The sequence below is a fragment of the Balaenoptera musculus genome, chromosome 2 (genome assembly GCF_009873245.2).
Source record: "Balaenoptera musculus isolate JJ_BM4_2016_0621 chromosome 2, mBalMus1.pri.v3, whole genome shotgun sequence".
In the NCBI taxonomy this organism is placed as follows: domain Eukaryota; kingdom Metazoa; phylum Chordata; class Mammalia; order Artiodactyla; family Balaenopteridae; genus Balaenoptera; species Balaenoptera musculus.
In genome coordinates this window covers 145,464,686-145,480,909 of record NC_045786.1, presented here as the reverse complement: position 1 = coordinate 145,480,909, position 16,224 = coordinate 145,464,686, and the positions used below count along the sequence as shown (strand labels likewise).

At 41.3% G+C, this 16,224-nt stretch overlaps 1 protein-coding gene across 7 annotated transcripts in view; it reads right to left on the bottom strand.

Annotated features, from left to right (window-relative positions):
- SIPA1L1 (signal induced proliferation associated 1 like 1) overlaps positions 1 to 16,224 on the bottom strand; it is a 375,846-nt gene that overhangs the window by 45,360 nt on the left and 314,262 nt on the right. For all 7 annotated transcript variants that reach the window (XM_036842740.1, XM_036842743.1, XM_036842742.1 and 4 more), the window contains 2 exons: positions 5,237 to 5,386; positions 604 to 728 (listed from right to left, as the gene is read on the bottom strand). In XM_036842740.1, coding sequence (XP_036698635.1) covers positions 604 to 728; positions 5,237 to 5,386 — 275 coding nt within the window. The remainder of the gene's footprint in view (positions 1 to 603; positions 729 to 5,236; positions 5,387 to 16,224) is intronic.

Sequence of the window (16,224 nt, the reverse complement as noted above, 5' to 3'; positions counted from 1 at the left end):
GAGTGAAGGGCTATGTGCCAGAAACCCAAAGGAAGGCTCACTCATGCAAATCTTTCCCTTCCAGCTGTTTTATCCTAAGACATTTCCTTAGCTGACAGCTTAATAGCAGAGCCAGGGGAAAAAGCATATAAAGGGAGGAAAGACATTCTCACCAAGCTACAGAAGTGACTAAAGAACAATTATATTTCTTTCTTTCTCTGCACATAGTTTAAAAAATTTTTTTAAACTCAACATTAATACCAACTAATCTCCCAGGGCACTTATACTGGGCAAAAACAAATCAAGAAACAAACAAACAAGGGGGAAGGGAGATACTTAGGACACATGCGGCTTGGTACTCTGGCACTTTAACTCTGGTGCTGAAAATAATTCCTATGTCCTTTCTGTCTTTAAAGTCGGGGTTACTTAGAATTCCTTGACTTTTCTCTCAGGTCTTAATTGCTGCTTTCACTTATACACAAGCTAACTGAGACTTAATGCTCATTCCCATTTATGACCCAGGGCTGTATTATAGAACAGAATGCCTTGATGACATCATCCAAAGGTAACCAAAGTCACCTTAGTATAAAAGCAACTTGCTTTTTGTAGGAATTAGTTACTTACCCATCTGGTCGGCAATGCTATCCTCACTTCTTTGCCAGCTGGGTGTGGATTTCCCGCTGCCACCAATGTCTGACTGGGTGTTGTGCCTGTCGATGGAGGCTGGGGATCTGCGGCTTATTCCAAACCTGTAGTGATTTTCCCGAAGGCAAAGACAACATCAGGGACCTCACCCATAAGGGAAGGCGGTCCTGGGAGTAATGAACTAAACTCTAACGACAGGTACTACTAGTTTTGCTTACGTTTCTGTACTTGCGTACTCATCCTCGTGCATGTGTACATGGATGCTGGAACTGTGGATGTTATGGTCAGGATACACCCCTCTGTTCAGAAAGGTATGTATGCTAAGTATGTAAACTGTCAACAAGGGCAGGGGCCATTAGGACCGAGCCAACCTAAGAGATATGCAGTAAGAAACCAAAAAACTTCTGGCCCTTGAGTAGCTAAGCTCAGACTGTCATTCGCACCCAAAAGAAAAATGTCACCATCCTAGTGTTCCGTTTTTGTCGTCCAATTGGCACATTGCAGGGGTTTCTCTTAACTCGGTTATCTGCTAAATCACTAAGGCACTCATTCTTGGAACAAGTATTTTCTGAGCACTTACTCTAAGGTCTGAAAAACAAAGATCGCTATCATTTACATTACATAGGGACCGCTTCCAAAATGTATAAATTTTAAATCGCCTTTAGGAAGGCAATTTGGAAATAGGTAAACTGGCATATATAAAGGCAAATGTCTATTTCTGGAAAGAATGTTTAGCTATTTAATGAGCCCATTTTAATTTTCCCTGTGTAGACTAATAATATAATATAGGCTTAATTAAAGCATATGCCTTGATTAGTAACATCAGCAAAGGAAATACTGACTGAGCCCAGGAAAAAGGGCCAGAATATAAAATTCAAAGATTCATGTGGAAACTTACAAATCTGAGTGTGGTTACTAATGAATTTATGAGTAATCTACACAATAAAACACAAAAGGGCCCGAATTAACTGATGCATGTGACAGGTGTCTTCTTTGCTACAAACTGATAAATGTGTGGGCAGAACCACCAAGGGGTGTATTTATTGGAAAGAGCAGGAGATTAGGAGGAGGAAGGCTGGGAGCCAAGTTCAGCTTCTCCACCCAGAGTCATGGCAACTCTTATATGGATCCAGGGAGAAAAATCTATATAAAAGCATTTGGAAATCAGGGAAACTATAAAATATTTTAGTAAAACTCCTACTACAACATCTCCCTCATTACTTTTTGCACCAATGACTGTCATTTACAAACTTGACTCATACGCCTCACTAAACAAAGTTACCTCCATTATTAAAAACAAACAAAAACCTTGATTTATGAAAACTTCAGTGAAAGGGCTCATTTAAAAAAAAGGATTCACTAATTATGATCTTTGCCACTTCCTCCCTAAGTGGGGTCCTTGTTTAGGTTAGGAGAATGAATATCCTCAAACTGGTCCTATGATCCTATTCTATTTAGTTATCCTATTTAGTTAAATATCTATTTATGAAATAGATTAATTAAATTTAATAATTTAATAGATTTATTAAATCTATTTATTAAATATCTTATTTAGTTATTTAGTTATGTGCACTAACTAAATTACGACTTTTCAAAAAGCCACAGAGATCAAAGTAAGAAGTGGATCGGAATTTTGCTTTTACTTTTTGGTAGCAGTGGAAACCAAAGCCAACTTTTTGAACTTCTGAATTTAAAGTCAAATGCTTTTTTGGCTGTCTGCTTTTAAAGAAATGATAAAGTAAGGCTGTCTTTCAACTTTGCCTTGAAAAACATTTTCATCCAATGAATTTTTAATTTCAGTTCTCACATACACTCCTTGTTTACTACGTGCCAGGGCATCAGGGCTACGAAGGTCCCATCCTTGAGGAGCTCAGACAAAACCTGTTCTAATTTGACACTGTGCCTCTTTTTGAAGAGTTTCCTTGTCCCTTTGTTTGGAGGAGCACTTAATACTTTAGGAGTCACGGTTCAGACTTGAAGGAGTTTTTAAGTAATCATTTGGCTGATACATGAAACGCGTTCAGTGACCAAGAACTTCTACCTCGTGAGGCAGTCCATTGCTCTCCAGGGCAGGCTGACAGCTTCGAAATACCTTCCTCATAATGGGCTAGAAACTCCTTCTCTATAACTTTCACTTATTGAGCTCAGTTGCCCTCAGAGACAAGTTTAATCCCTCGTCTAAGAGTGCTAGGAGAAAGCCATTGCGGCCTCCTTGCCTCCACAACGCCCACCTGCGGGCTGCACATCCGCGGTTACGGTTCTTACACCACGACCTCCAACTCCGCACCTGCCCAGTCCATCCTGCCCTCTGAACGTGCCCTGCCTCGTCAACATTCCTCAGAGTATGCGGCCCCAAGACACATCTCAAGGATGGTAGAACAGACCCTATGTCTTTTCATCCGTGTTGCTTTTTAACTCTCTCTCATTCCCATCCTAAACTGGTGCAGGTGCCTTTTCCGCCTTCACTCAAGTAGAGCAGGTTTTATCAACCAGCCTGTGAAACTGTGCCTCTCAACTGATTTGGACGGTCTCAACATCTTTACACCAGGGAGCGGGCAGCACACACCACGTACAAGCAGACACTGAGCCCGCGGAAGCACAGGGAGGGCAACAAAGGGGCGGATTACATTTATGGACGATCAGTGTGTATGGACCTGTTGTTATTACCTCACACTCTGGAGCTTTTCCAAGTTTCACATTAATGAGTTCGCAGCAGACTCCGTACACTCCTGCTTCACTGTCACCCTGTACCTATTTATTTTTACTGGGCTAAGTTACAGAGTAGATGTAACGATTGTTCCCTTGGTAAGTGTGAACTTTAGGATCAAACCTGGCCCATGAGTAAGGCATGTGAATCAGACAGTGAACACCAATGTCTCTTGCATCACTGATACAGACAACAATTGCTTGGGATCTAAAGGAAAACACTGTACCAGCATCTTCTTGTAAAGTTTCACCCCGGGTAAAACTGATGTTATACAGTATAGTAAATAATCACCAGGTAACCTCAAAAGCGATGGGGGAGACCCTCAATACCACCTATGGCAGGTTTAGTATCAAATATCAAGTCAAATAATTACCACTGCATTAAAAAAAAAATAGTGTAGCACGAACACTGGGAACCACGTTTCTAACATTAATATTCACCAAAAATTAATGTTTCAAATTACATTTTGGCATGCCTTGAGAGTGTATACCAAAATGGACAGAAGAAGCAAACAATGATTTTGTTGTGGCTGGTAGCTCATTTATATTTTATTGCTGTATTAACACTGAAGTTGCAGTGAATTCTTACTTTTGAAGTCAAACCAGGCCATTTAAAATCTACTAATTAAAATAAGAAATAGCAAGGGGGAAGAGATATGGGGATATGTACATGTATAGCTGATTCACTTTGTTATAAAGCAGAAACTAACACACCATTGTAAAGCAATTATACTCCAATAAAGATGTTTAAAAAAAAAAGAGAAATAATTAGTTGGGCTTGTGGTGTGGGATAATAAAAATACTTGATTCATAAAACTTCTTGCAGGGGCTCATAAATAAGAGCTAGAATTGTTTTTACTAATTGTCACTGAAGTAATTAAAATAAGAAATGTGCATTTTAGATACGCTACCAAGGGAATCCTTGGTGGTGGGGTGGGAAGTATATTTTATAGTGGTTTTTGTTACTTTCTGCTAACATAAACATTTAGCAAAAACATGAATAAAATTATACTTAGCTGTAAAAACCAACAAAATACTATAGGATAAAAATACCCATTAGAAAGAATTCTCATAAGCATAATTATTTTGTAATATGGTAAATCTCAAGAAATAAATCATGTGCATTTGTTAAAAATAATTCAGGGAAAACTTGGCATAGAAACATCCTTTTCTTAAACACCCCATTTTTGATTTTCCAGTGGTTTCAAGTTCTTTATCAAGTTCGCCAGAGGTATCCCAGCAGGAAGCTGGTGATGGTTCTTTTACTCTCCCTCTGAGCAGAGCCAGTTTATGTGTGTCATGCGATGTTTTGCTGCTAATCACTTCCCAGCTTCAGACATTCCAATTTTTTTACCTTTTAGTAGCCTCTTCAATCATGTACACTTTAGCTTTTTACTTTGTGAGTCTGGTCGGAAGCAAACAGTTACTTTTGGGTGTTTAGCGTTTTCAAAAAAGATGGGGAGAAAAACTCCCAAACAACCCACAGGCTGAAATCACCGATTTCTAAAGTATGAGAAAAATCCCTTTTAGCTTTGGATATGATGAACATTTCCCCTACTTTACCATCAATACAAACTCCACCCAGTGCAAAGCAGTATACTACTGAGCTCACTTTGGAGGAACTTTTAAGAAGTGGCAAAATCTGTACTGTGAAACTAGACAATACATATAATGGAGGAACTGATGTAATTTGATTTCTTTGCCATTGAGTCCTTAGAGACTAAAGAATGATAAACTTTCTAAGAAGTGGTTTGAACCAGCCATGAGAACATTTTTTAATCTGGAGTATTAACCCTATTTTCCCTTTTGCTCTTTTGTGAACTGATCCAGTCTGGCTGAATGGAAGTTCTTTTACACGTCTGAAATTACATATGAGAGACAGCAATGCCAACTCCGGCATACCTACCCTTCGGGCATGGACTTTTGCCTGTAAGTGCCCCCGCCAGAGCCAGTCTCGCTGGATGAAGACAGATTGCTCGGGGAGTTGCGACATGGCTGGGATCTTGCTAAAGCCATGGATGAGACCGTCACATAGATGTCTGAACCAGGAGACAGCCTGTGTGTGCAAACCAAAAACGTGAAGTCAACGATTCAAAGGGAAAATCCCAGGGCAAGGCATGATGGATAACATACAGATGCGACAAACGCAGCCACTTCGTGGAGATAATAAAAATAAAGCCAGCTGGAAGCCCAGAAAAGAAACTTCCCCATAAAACTACTCCCTAAGGGGACAGCTGGAAAACGGCCTTGAAGGGGGTAGGGGCGTGAAAAAATAATAGGGGAAAAAAAGAAAACATGTATGTTTCCAAAAGCTGCCAGAATTCAAGGGCTGCTCTGCTCATGCAATTTCGTAGTATGGCAGCACAAAGTATAAATGAGCCCCAGTGACATTAACATGGCAATTAATTCCAATCTCCCCACTGGCTCTACTCAGAGTATATGACCACAGTGAGACTGGTACATTCTTTGTATGCGTCTTTGTTTTCCAATTTTATTACTCAAAGTCTGGAATGAATATTCAGATATTGCTATTTAGTGTGTATACATTTGGTTGATAGTAGTATCACCATATAAAAACTTCCATGGAAACATGCCTAGAACTGCAGTTGTTGAATTTCACTGAAATGACTGAGTTTATATAATAACACAGCGGAGATGTGCTCCACGTAGCCCACAATACATCTCTTTCTAAAATGAGGGATCCCTCACCCTGTGGACTGGCTCGACGCAGAAACCAGAGCTTTGGAGTTAGGAGAGACGTGATTTTCTGCCCTCTACCGTCTCCACTCAAATAGGCATTGGGGCAACTGCTGGATATTAACAAGTGAGGTTGAAGACTGTGATGAGACGTCGGCTAAATCTTGATAACAACGATATTTTATTTCCGAAGTGAATGCTGGCACAGATCACTGGCTCTTGTAGCAGGGCAGGTCATTTCCATTTTATAGCTGAGGGAGGGGAATCAAAGTCACTTTTTCAATAAGCCAGGCTTCTTGATTCTGAGTCCACTGTACTCTGCCCCCTACAGAAGGCTGGGTTTTCTGTGCTTAATAAGACAGTTTGCAAGGGGTCTGCAGGGTCAGACGATTTTGCACGTAGAGTCTTACACTGAAGCCAAAGTTTTGAAGCCTTGGGACTGAACCTGATTCACTGAAACATGGCAGTTTTTTACAGCGAACCTACATACCTTCTGAAGCAGGGCAGGATGGGGCTTCAGGTACAGAAATTGACAGAAGGCATAATAAAATCACGCCGAGAAGATTTTCTATCAGAAAAAGAATAAGGACAGGCACCGAAAAATATGACCCCCCCCCCCAAATCCGTCTATGCCCAGGTGGCAGATCTGACTTGGGAGCCCCAGTTCTTTCCTCAGCGACAAACCTGTTATCAGCTGTGATTCTGTTATCCCTTCTTTTCTATTAAAACATCTCCCAAACTTCTCACTGCTTATTGTGAAGCAGTTGGAAGGGGACTGGAGTGGGGGAAGAATGGGAGGAGTAGGTCACAAAGAAAACTAGGTAAGGATTAAGGAATGGCATGAATCACTCCTTTCTGCTTTAAGAGTTTGTTTGGCTTTTAGATGCACCTAATACAGAGAAACTTCAAAAACAGTTCATTTTGCAGCTGCTTTGATTTTCTTACTGCAAAGAGGAGGAGGTGTTACAGAAAGATGGAAAGAAAGGAGACGGCAGCAGAAATGTGAACGGGGTTGGGGCCAATGCCACGTCTGGGCGCCTGATGACTTTTCAGCTCTCTTTGGGGTAAACAAGTAATAGCCAGTGAAATTATATTCACGGTGAATGTTAAAATGTTTTTGCATCTACGAAGAAGTGACAACATGATTCCATAGCCAAAGTCAAGATGTAACTTTTGTATTTATATTTAGAGCTTGCTTTTCTTACCCTGCTCTCCAAAACGTACATTAAGCTAAAATATATCATGCTAGTTCTCAACCTCAGCTCTTTATTTGGCAATGTATCAGAAAATTCTATCTGGTTGCTGGAGTTATCCCAAAGTGAAAAAATAGCATTTCCAGAAGGCCAGCATTCATTCCAATGCCTTTTCTGAATTTATATAACTCAATAGTGGCTTTGTTTTCAGGCTGTCCACACACACAGAACACACATACAGCAACTGATGGAAATGCCACCCAAATGTTTTTATGACTCTAGATGTATGTATGGTAGGCAAAAAAAAATTCAGAATTAGCCCTTATTCTGATGACTTACTATTCTTTCCAAATACTCTGAATTTGATACCATCTCACAAATATTATTTGAGAACAGATCTAGGTCAGGGAGTGGAAGGTACCCACCTGCCTGGCACTGGCTGTCTACTTCTGCCAGAGGCTGCGGCTGATCATTTCTGGAGGTTGGGCTGGTTGTTGTCTTGCCACTTTGAAAAAGAATAACCCCCGCATTGGCTCACATGGGAAGCCAGCACGCTAACCTCTTGAATCTCTGACATCCCCCCTACTCTACCTTAATGGATCACAAGTCTTTTCTTCTCTTTTGAGATAAACCCAGATCTTTCTACTTTCTCTCAGTCTTAATGAGCCCAGGCATCTGGATGTTAATGCCCAAATAGGTTTAGAGGACTAAGATGAATACATCTTTCACTTGCTGTGAGATCTTTAGATTCTGTGGAATATAAGAAATAATCTTCTTCAAGAATGCTATGGTCACTGTCAGAAAGGAAATGTCTAAAAATCTTTTAGCCTTAATTTCAGTAGATTCTCTTCCTTCCATTTTTAACAATTTAGCTGAGAAATAACTAAATGTTTTTAAAGTAACCGATCTTAAATGTTCTCTAGGGCTATGACTTCCCTCTGCAGAAATAAAACACCAGTGCTTTTGGACTGTACAAAGAATGCAGCAATTGAAAAAGTCATGATCATCAGCTCGACAGACAATACTCTCATAGTCTGCAGGACTGCACTCAATGTCAGCTTTCCATTTATATGCAGCACATTTCACTGCAATGAAAACAAAGAGTTGAACGGGATGGATTAGGAAGAGATGGTCCAAGATCAATATCAGTTCTTCATTTTTCCAGAAGCCTCCTCACGTCAGGATAAAAGAGAGAAGAGAAGCGCCAAAAACCCCCCAGATTTCTAATAAAATAACCCCTGTCCCCCACCATACCCTTCCCATGACTCAACTCACAGAACTACACATACGATGTTAACATTGATAGACTCTTATTAAATTGATCTCTTGAGACTGTGACATCAATTTATGGATAAGGAACTCTCAGTATCCGAGTAACTGATGCTAAATTTTTCTTTCCTGAGTATTTATGTATGGGTTTAATTATGCCTCTGTTTCCTGCTTTTTACTCCAAAGTGACAGCACTGCTTGGATGTGTCCAAGGAGATAAGGCCCTCTGTAACTCAAGTGCAGACAGCGGAATGACGGCAAGAACAACCGAGAGGATTTCAAAGAGCAGCAATGACTGACGAATTAGATATCCGAGTCCATAACTAAGCACAGCATTTTACCACAACTTAGCAATTAAAACACTATTCACCCAGGGAATAGGATCCAGTCAAAGTCTGTCTTTAGCAATGCTTATCAACCAGGATTCTTCCAGAATTGTTTTAAAAAAATTCTCTAAAATGACTCAAGGTAATGTCATTTGGGTGCTGTATCCAGACTAGAGTTTGAACAAGTTGTATTCTATTCATCATCAATCACCCCATCCCCCTGTTGTTTCATCTCTTCCTAACTTTGTGAACCAGAGCCATTCCTGGCTTTCTGACCGTGCAATCCCTATCAGCTATTCCGACTGGACCATGCAAGTCCTGTTCTGATGAACCTCCTGTGACGAGATCAATTTACAACAAAGAATAACTCTTGCATAGTTAGGGAAATACAGCAACTCATCACACCCACCGAGATAACGGATCATCATCTCCCAGCTGCTGGCAAGCTGTTGGAGATCCACAGCCTGGCACACATCATGGGTGCCTCTTGAGAAGAGCCAATTTTATATCTAAGGGTGACTCTACAGAACAGAACATTAAAATGGGTTGCAGACAGGACCAGCTACATCATTTGTGGGACTCAGTGCAACATGAAACTCTGGGTCTCCTTGTTCAAACGTATTACAAATTTCAAGCAGAACACTGAACCCTGCTAAGCGTGTGGCCCTGTGCAGCTACACAGGCTACACACCTGAAGCTGGCCCTGACTGCAGCACACGTGGCTGGGCCCCCTTAGCCTACAAACATGCATGCGTTCATCTGGGAAGTATTTCTTGAGCACCATCTATATATGGTGGTAGGCTTCATCCCTGCAGCATGGTGGCGAAGGTAGGGGCTCCGCAGTCTGGTGGCCTTGGTGTTAATTTCAGCTCCACCACTAACCAGCCAGGACTCTGCACAAACGATTTCATCTCTCTATCCCCGGGCATCCTTATCTGTAAAAGGGGGAAAGAGCCACCAACTTACTGGGCTGTTGGGTGGATTAACTGAGAAAACTCACATAAGAGACTCTGAACAGAGCCTGGCGTACGTGCCATTCAGCTGCCATCGTCATTTGTCATTTTCTAAATATAATGGGAAACTAGAAGAGTCAAACCAAAAGCCAGAGATTGGGAGCCTCTAGGCTATTTAATCAGGCTGGATTCCGATTCTCCCCAGGAGTGGGGACTGGTGGGGAGACGGCAGTGAACTTGCTAGCAGGGCCACGGTATATGAGTCAACCACCTCCCCTGCCACCCCTCCTTGTGTATTGGTGCTTGCTCCTTAAAAGGAGCCTGCAGATCCTAAGGAGGTGGGTCCAGAGCAAATGGTCCAGGGCCATCTTCATGTGGCCTGAAGCAGCGTCCAGCAAGCCCTCCGGTGGTACGAGTCACCAGCCGAGAGCCCAGTGGCCAGAGACACACATACACCTCGGGTGAAGAGATCAATTCAACTCTGCTGACCGCCCCCAGGACACTCTGCCAATCTCATTATTTCACGACAATCGTTCCTGCAGGTAAAAAGGAGACTAAACCCACTTTTCCCGGCAAGCACTTCAATGATAGGTGGGTCCCAGACGGCCACCCTGTCACCATACGGAGGGAGCTCCACGGGTGGAAGGAGACCTCGGTCACACCACTCACTGTCCCGGGCTCTGCACAAGAGGCTTCCGGGGAGACTCCACACTGCTGACTGTGGGCGTGGGTCTAGGTAGCTCACCTGTCTCATTATCACGCATTCGCACACGTTTACACACGTGTTGTGCAATCAACAAATCTTAAAGAAAAATGTCAGTGGTTTCAAATATAAGGCAGCGGGATATCCCTTTTTACCCCTGAGAATTATTTAAATTCCTAATGATAAACGTGTCCATATGGCTGATGTGCCCTCATCAGGCAAAGGGCCTAAGACTTGTATACACTGATGTGTATAAAATTGATGACTAATAAGAACCTGCAGTATAAAAAAAAAAAAAACAAACAAAACAACTAATACTAAACTTTCATTGGGTTGTTTGTATGGAAATATGTTAATATAAATGTTTCAGACATTACGTGAAATTTCTAAAAATCTTATATGTTCTGGTATAATGTTATAAGTCACAATTCTAGTTATTACTTTAATATGTATATCTCAGAAATAACTAAATTTCCTTGTCAATTGCATTATTATGAACTTTCATCAAATCTTTAACCGTGGTCATTTTTAAGTCTTTTGTCATTTACAGACAGTTCTGGGTGTACTCTGATGCTTTTGCAAATATGTTCCTATAAAAGGGTTTCATCTTCAAGGAATTCATGGAAAAGACTCTGACAAGTACAGGTTTCTGGTAACTGACTGTACTGCTGAACTGAATGAATAAGCATTTTCAGAACTCTAATGAAAAACTGATGAGCTCATAAAAGTGCTAACAAAAGATCAAGACGAAAAGAAAAATTAATTACATGGGACTGAGTGAACTGATGAGGATGATTATAATTTTTGTGACTTTCTGTTTGAATTAAAAAAAAAAAAATCCCACAAGGACTCAGAGGCAAAGAATATACAAATCAGTTTTCACTGCAAAGTAAAGGAGCTGTTACAGTGGAGGATTACTGGACTGAATGTCAATATTATGACATAGCATGAGTGTGTTTCGTGTTTGGTAATTGCAATCATTGTTGCTTTTGTTGTGGTCATCCAAAAAAAAAAAAAAAAAACAAAAGGGCCTAAGACTCCTGTTGCCTTCTCCATGAGGGGAGGGCTACGGCAGGACCCATAGTAGATCTGGCTTCTGGGAAGGCCTTCCCCGTGTCAGGTGTCAGGGGGTGGACAAGGGGGTGCTTTTGGAGGAAGCCCCAGGGCCACTGTGGGCCTTTAGACCCTTCCCATAAGGTGGGACCAGGCCAGGCCTCCCTGGGTGGTCCTAATGCGGCACTCCCTTAAAAAAAGGGCTAAGGGGGCAAGACCCTGCTGCTGGATGCACGGAGGAGGACAGCTCCTTACTGACACGCAGAACGATGTGCCCAGCTGCCACCTCATCCTCTTCCCATAACACGATGGCTTTCTACCAGATCACCTCTCAGTCTATTCTAATTCAATGGATGGTTTTTGCAGTATCTCCTACACCTGCTCACCATGACTGTTCCCAGCACAGCAGCCCTCCTGAACTCGGCCTCTCCGTCTCACCGAGGTTAACCAGGACGCTGGCGCTGAAGACAGCACAACTTGCTCCTTGGAAACGCACTGACGTGACCTGCATTAGGCTGCAAACTGACTCGTCGGTCCAGTCTGGTCAGCTCTACCCATATCCCTAAGCACCCCATTGCAACTAGCTCTCTTTGACTTCCATGTAGCTGTGTGTAGAAGAGCATCTACAAAATGACACCAAAGACAAACAGGGACTACCATTTTCTAAGCCTTACCGTGTGCCAGGCCTGTCCTAAGAGCTCGGGTTGAACACAGAGTAACTATATTACCTTAGTTAATCATCATGCTGACTCTGAGAGGTGGGGCTAGTGGCCCGTTTGATTCCTGGCGATGCTGAAGTGTAGAGGGGATCAGGAACTTCCCACCATCGCATCACTCCCAAGGGGTGGGGCCAGGATGCCAGTCAAGGCCCCTGGACGGCAGAGCCTGCACTCCTGGCACACCTGGGAACTTCTGGGCGGGTTACAGTAAAACACTGGTGGCGCTGCAAGGAGGAGCCCCCTGGAACATTTCCCTGGGTGGAGTGCAAAGCAGCTACTTTCAAGGCCCAAGGAACGATGAAGCAATTCAAGAGCCTAAGCTGGGGACCACATGGGCGCACCCTGGTCTCATTCCCTGGCTCACTCTAGAGTTTATAAAAGAAAGGGAACTGGGAGGTGTGCCAGGCTCAGGCCACTGTGCCCATTTCCTGAATGCTTAAAAAGGAAACACCTTTGTTCTCTAATCTAAAAGTGTGAACTTGCAAATTATCTAAACTCTGACCCCAATGTAGATGCCAGAGTACACTCACTCCTTTGAAGAGTTGGGGAGAAAGAGGTTTAAGAGCTCGGTGAGTTTAAGTCAAGTACAGCCCTCTGCTTTTCTACCTTAACTTGGCTGACAAATAAAATGCCATAATTCAGTTTCAACCTAACTGAAACCAATTAGAGGAAATTCAATCAAGAACAACTCACTTTTCACTATGAATTTTAGACAGCTTTACCCACAATATACTTTTAAAATAGGAGTATTCTAAACTTAGTCAACAAAAAGCAAAGAATTCTACTTAAATCTAAGCTTCAATTCTATAGCTTTATCGGATTAAAGCATGTTTCACTTTTATGTGTCATTTAATTTTATAAAAATAAACTGATTTTGAGCGATTGAGATTGACATGTATACACTGATGTGTATAAAATTGATGACTAATAAGAACCTGCAGTATAAACAACAAACAAACAAAACAACTAATACTAAACTTTCATTGGGTTATTTGTATGGAAATATGTTAATATAAATGTTTCAGACACTACATGAAATTTCTAAAAATCTTATATGTTCTGGTATAATGTTATAAGTCATAATTCTAGTTATTACTTTAATATGTATATCTCAGAAATAACTAAATTTCCTTGTCAATTGCTCTATTATGAACTTTCATCAAATCTTTAACTGTGGTCATTTTTAAGTCTTTTGTCATTTACAGACAGTTCTGGGTGTACTCTGATGCTTTTGCAAATATGTTTCTATAAAAGGGGTGCATCTTCAAGGAATTCATAGAAAAGACTCTGACAAGTACAGGTTTCTGGTAACTGTACTGCTGAACTGAATGAATAAGCATTTTCAGAACTCTAATGAAAAACTGATGAGCTCATAAAAGTGCTAACAAAAGATCAAGATGAAAAGAAAAATTAATTACATGGGACTGAGTGAACTGATGAGGATGATTATAATTTTTGTGACTTTCTGTTTGAATTAAAAAAAAAAAATCCCACAAGGACTCAGAGGCAAAGAATATACAAATCAGTTTTCACTGCGAAGTAAAGGAGCTGTTACAGTGGAGGATTACTGGACTGAATGTCAATATTATGACATAGTATGAGTGTGTTTCGTGTTTGGTAATTGCAATCATTGTTGCTTTTGTTGTGGTCATCCATTTACAATGCTTGGTGTCAGTCTATTTATCTCTTGTAAAAATAAAATACAGTGTGTGTGTGTGAAAAAAAAATCAAAGTAAACAAGGCAAAAATATCAACCTAATTTTTAAAATGCATCATAGTTCTTTGAGATATTTTTTAATGTAAAATGTACATAATGATTTAGAGGTAGGAGTTTTGTTTGGGGAGGAGTTACTTTTTGCTGTGAAGTGTCAGGAGAAGGATTTGTCTTATGCGATATAAGAGGCTGGTGAGGAAATAAGTCTCTTTGATACATGAGCCAATGAGCTAGAGCCTTTCTTTTTGTTCTCTTAGAGCTGAAGACAGGACTAGATTTAGTTTCGTTGATGGTAATGACTCAGTTACTGTTCTGTTTTCATCAGGCAACTTGTACACAATAAGAGTAAAATTGTTCGAATAAAGGCAGTTTATGGTTAAAAATAAATAAATAAAATATAAACTGATTTACCTGACTGTCCATTGATGGATGAATGGACAACAAAATGTGGTACATACATACAATGGAATACTATTCAGTCTTAAAAAAAGGGAAAGGTTATGGACTTAATGACTCCCCCCACCCCCAAATTCATATCTTGAAGTCCTAATCCCCAATGTAATGACATTAGGAGGTGGGGCCTTTGGGAAGTAATTAGGTTAAGATAAGGTCATAAGGGTGGAGCCCCCATGATGCGATTAGTGCCCTTATAAGACGAGGAAGAAACCAGAGCTCTCTGCCGTGTGAGGACACAGCAAGAAGGCGCTTTCTACAAGTCAGGAAGAGGGTCCTCACCAAGAACCACACGTCCTGGAACCTTGATCTTGGAATACCCAGACTCCAGAACTGTAAGAAGTAAACGTCCATTGTTTAAGTCACTGAATCTATGGTATTTTGTTATAGCAGCTTGAGCTAATAAGCAAGAAGGAAAACTGGACATATGCTACAACATGAATGAACCTTGAATACATTACACTGACGTGAAATAAACTAGTCACAAAAGGACAAATATTGTATGATTCCACTTACATAAAGTTTCTATTTATGTGAGGTACCAAGAATAGTCAAATTCACAGAGACAGAAAATAGAAAGGTAACAGCCAGGAGCTGGGGAGAGGGGGAGTTATTGTTTAATGGACACAGAGTTTCAGTTCTGGAGATGGATGTTGGTGGTGGTTGCACAACGATGGAAACATACATAATGCCACAGAACTGTGGTCCAAATGGTAAGTTTTATGTTATGTATATTTTACAACAGTAAAAAAAAGTTAAAAAAAAAGAAAAAAAAAACCCAACTATTTTCTCCCAAATTGATTTACTTCTGTTCCTACTTCTTTAAGTTTTTTTGCTTACTGGTTTAACTAATGAAGTTTTAAAAAAATTCACTGCAAGCCTATTAAAATGCCAGAATCAGTGGTTGGTCCTTGGGATACGATGATGAATAAGACAGGCTACCTTAAATTGGAAAAATGGACCCATAAGATTAAAATGAAGTATAATAAATTCTGTGAAGGAAGCAGACAGGCAGCAATATGAAAATTCCCAGGATGGGCAATGAAGGCAGAGATGGGAGGAGACGTCTCAGAGAAGGTGAGGCTTGGGCTTGGTGTTAAAATACCAGCAGCTGTTAAGCTGCTGAAGGATGGGGTAGAAGGCAGATCAAGTGGAGCTGCAGGTATAAAGGTTATCAAGAGAAAACCTGGCAGCAGAGAGTCACTTACAAGCCTAGAGCCTGGGAAAGACAAAGGCAAGTCAGTAAATCCACAGCGGGAGGTGGACTTGATACTGAAGGCTGTGCGGAAGGCTAGGATGAAAGGCAGGGCCTGAGGAGCAATTCCCTTTGTATTAGGCCGTCCTGTGCAGTATGCAGCGCGGACAGGGAGAAAGTGGGAGGCTGTTCTGGCCAGAAAAATCTTAAGTGTGAAACGAGAGCCCCTAAGGCAATGACAAGGAGGATGCTTACATGAGGGACTGAACCGAAGGGCAGAACTTGACAACTAAATGGGTGTGGAGACGGGGATGAGGGTGCAGGAGGGCAATTATGAATTCTAGTTCTGCTCTGGCTACCTGGGCAGAATGCCAAAGCCCTTCACCAAGATGGGCAACACGTGAGAAGGAAGAGGTGGAGGACGGGCAGGAGTATGGCTGAAGTCAGTTTGGACTGGTGAGTCTGGGACACTGGTGTGACATTCAAGTGCAGATATTCAGGAGGAAGACGGGCATATGCATATGAAAAGTAAAGAAGAGGTCAAGACCAAATGTGTACTATCCAGGAACTGCCCACATACAGATGATGGCTGAGGTTACTAAAACAAATAAACTATTCA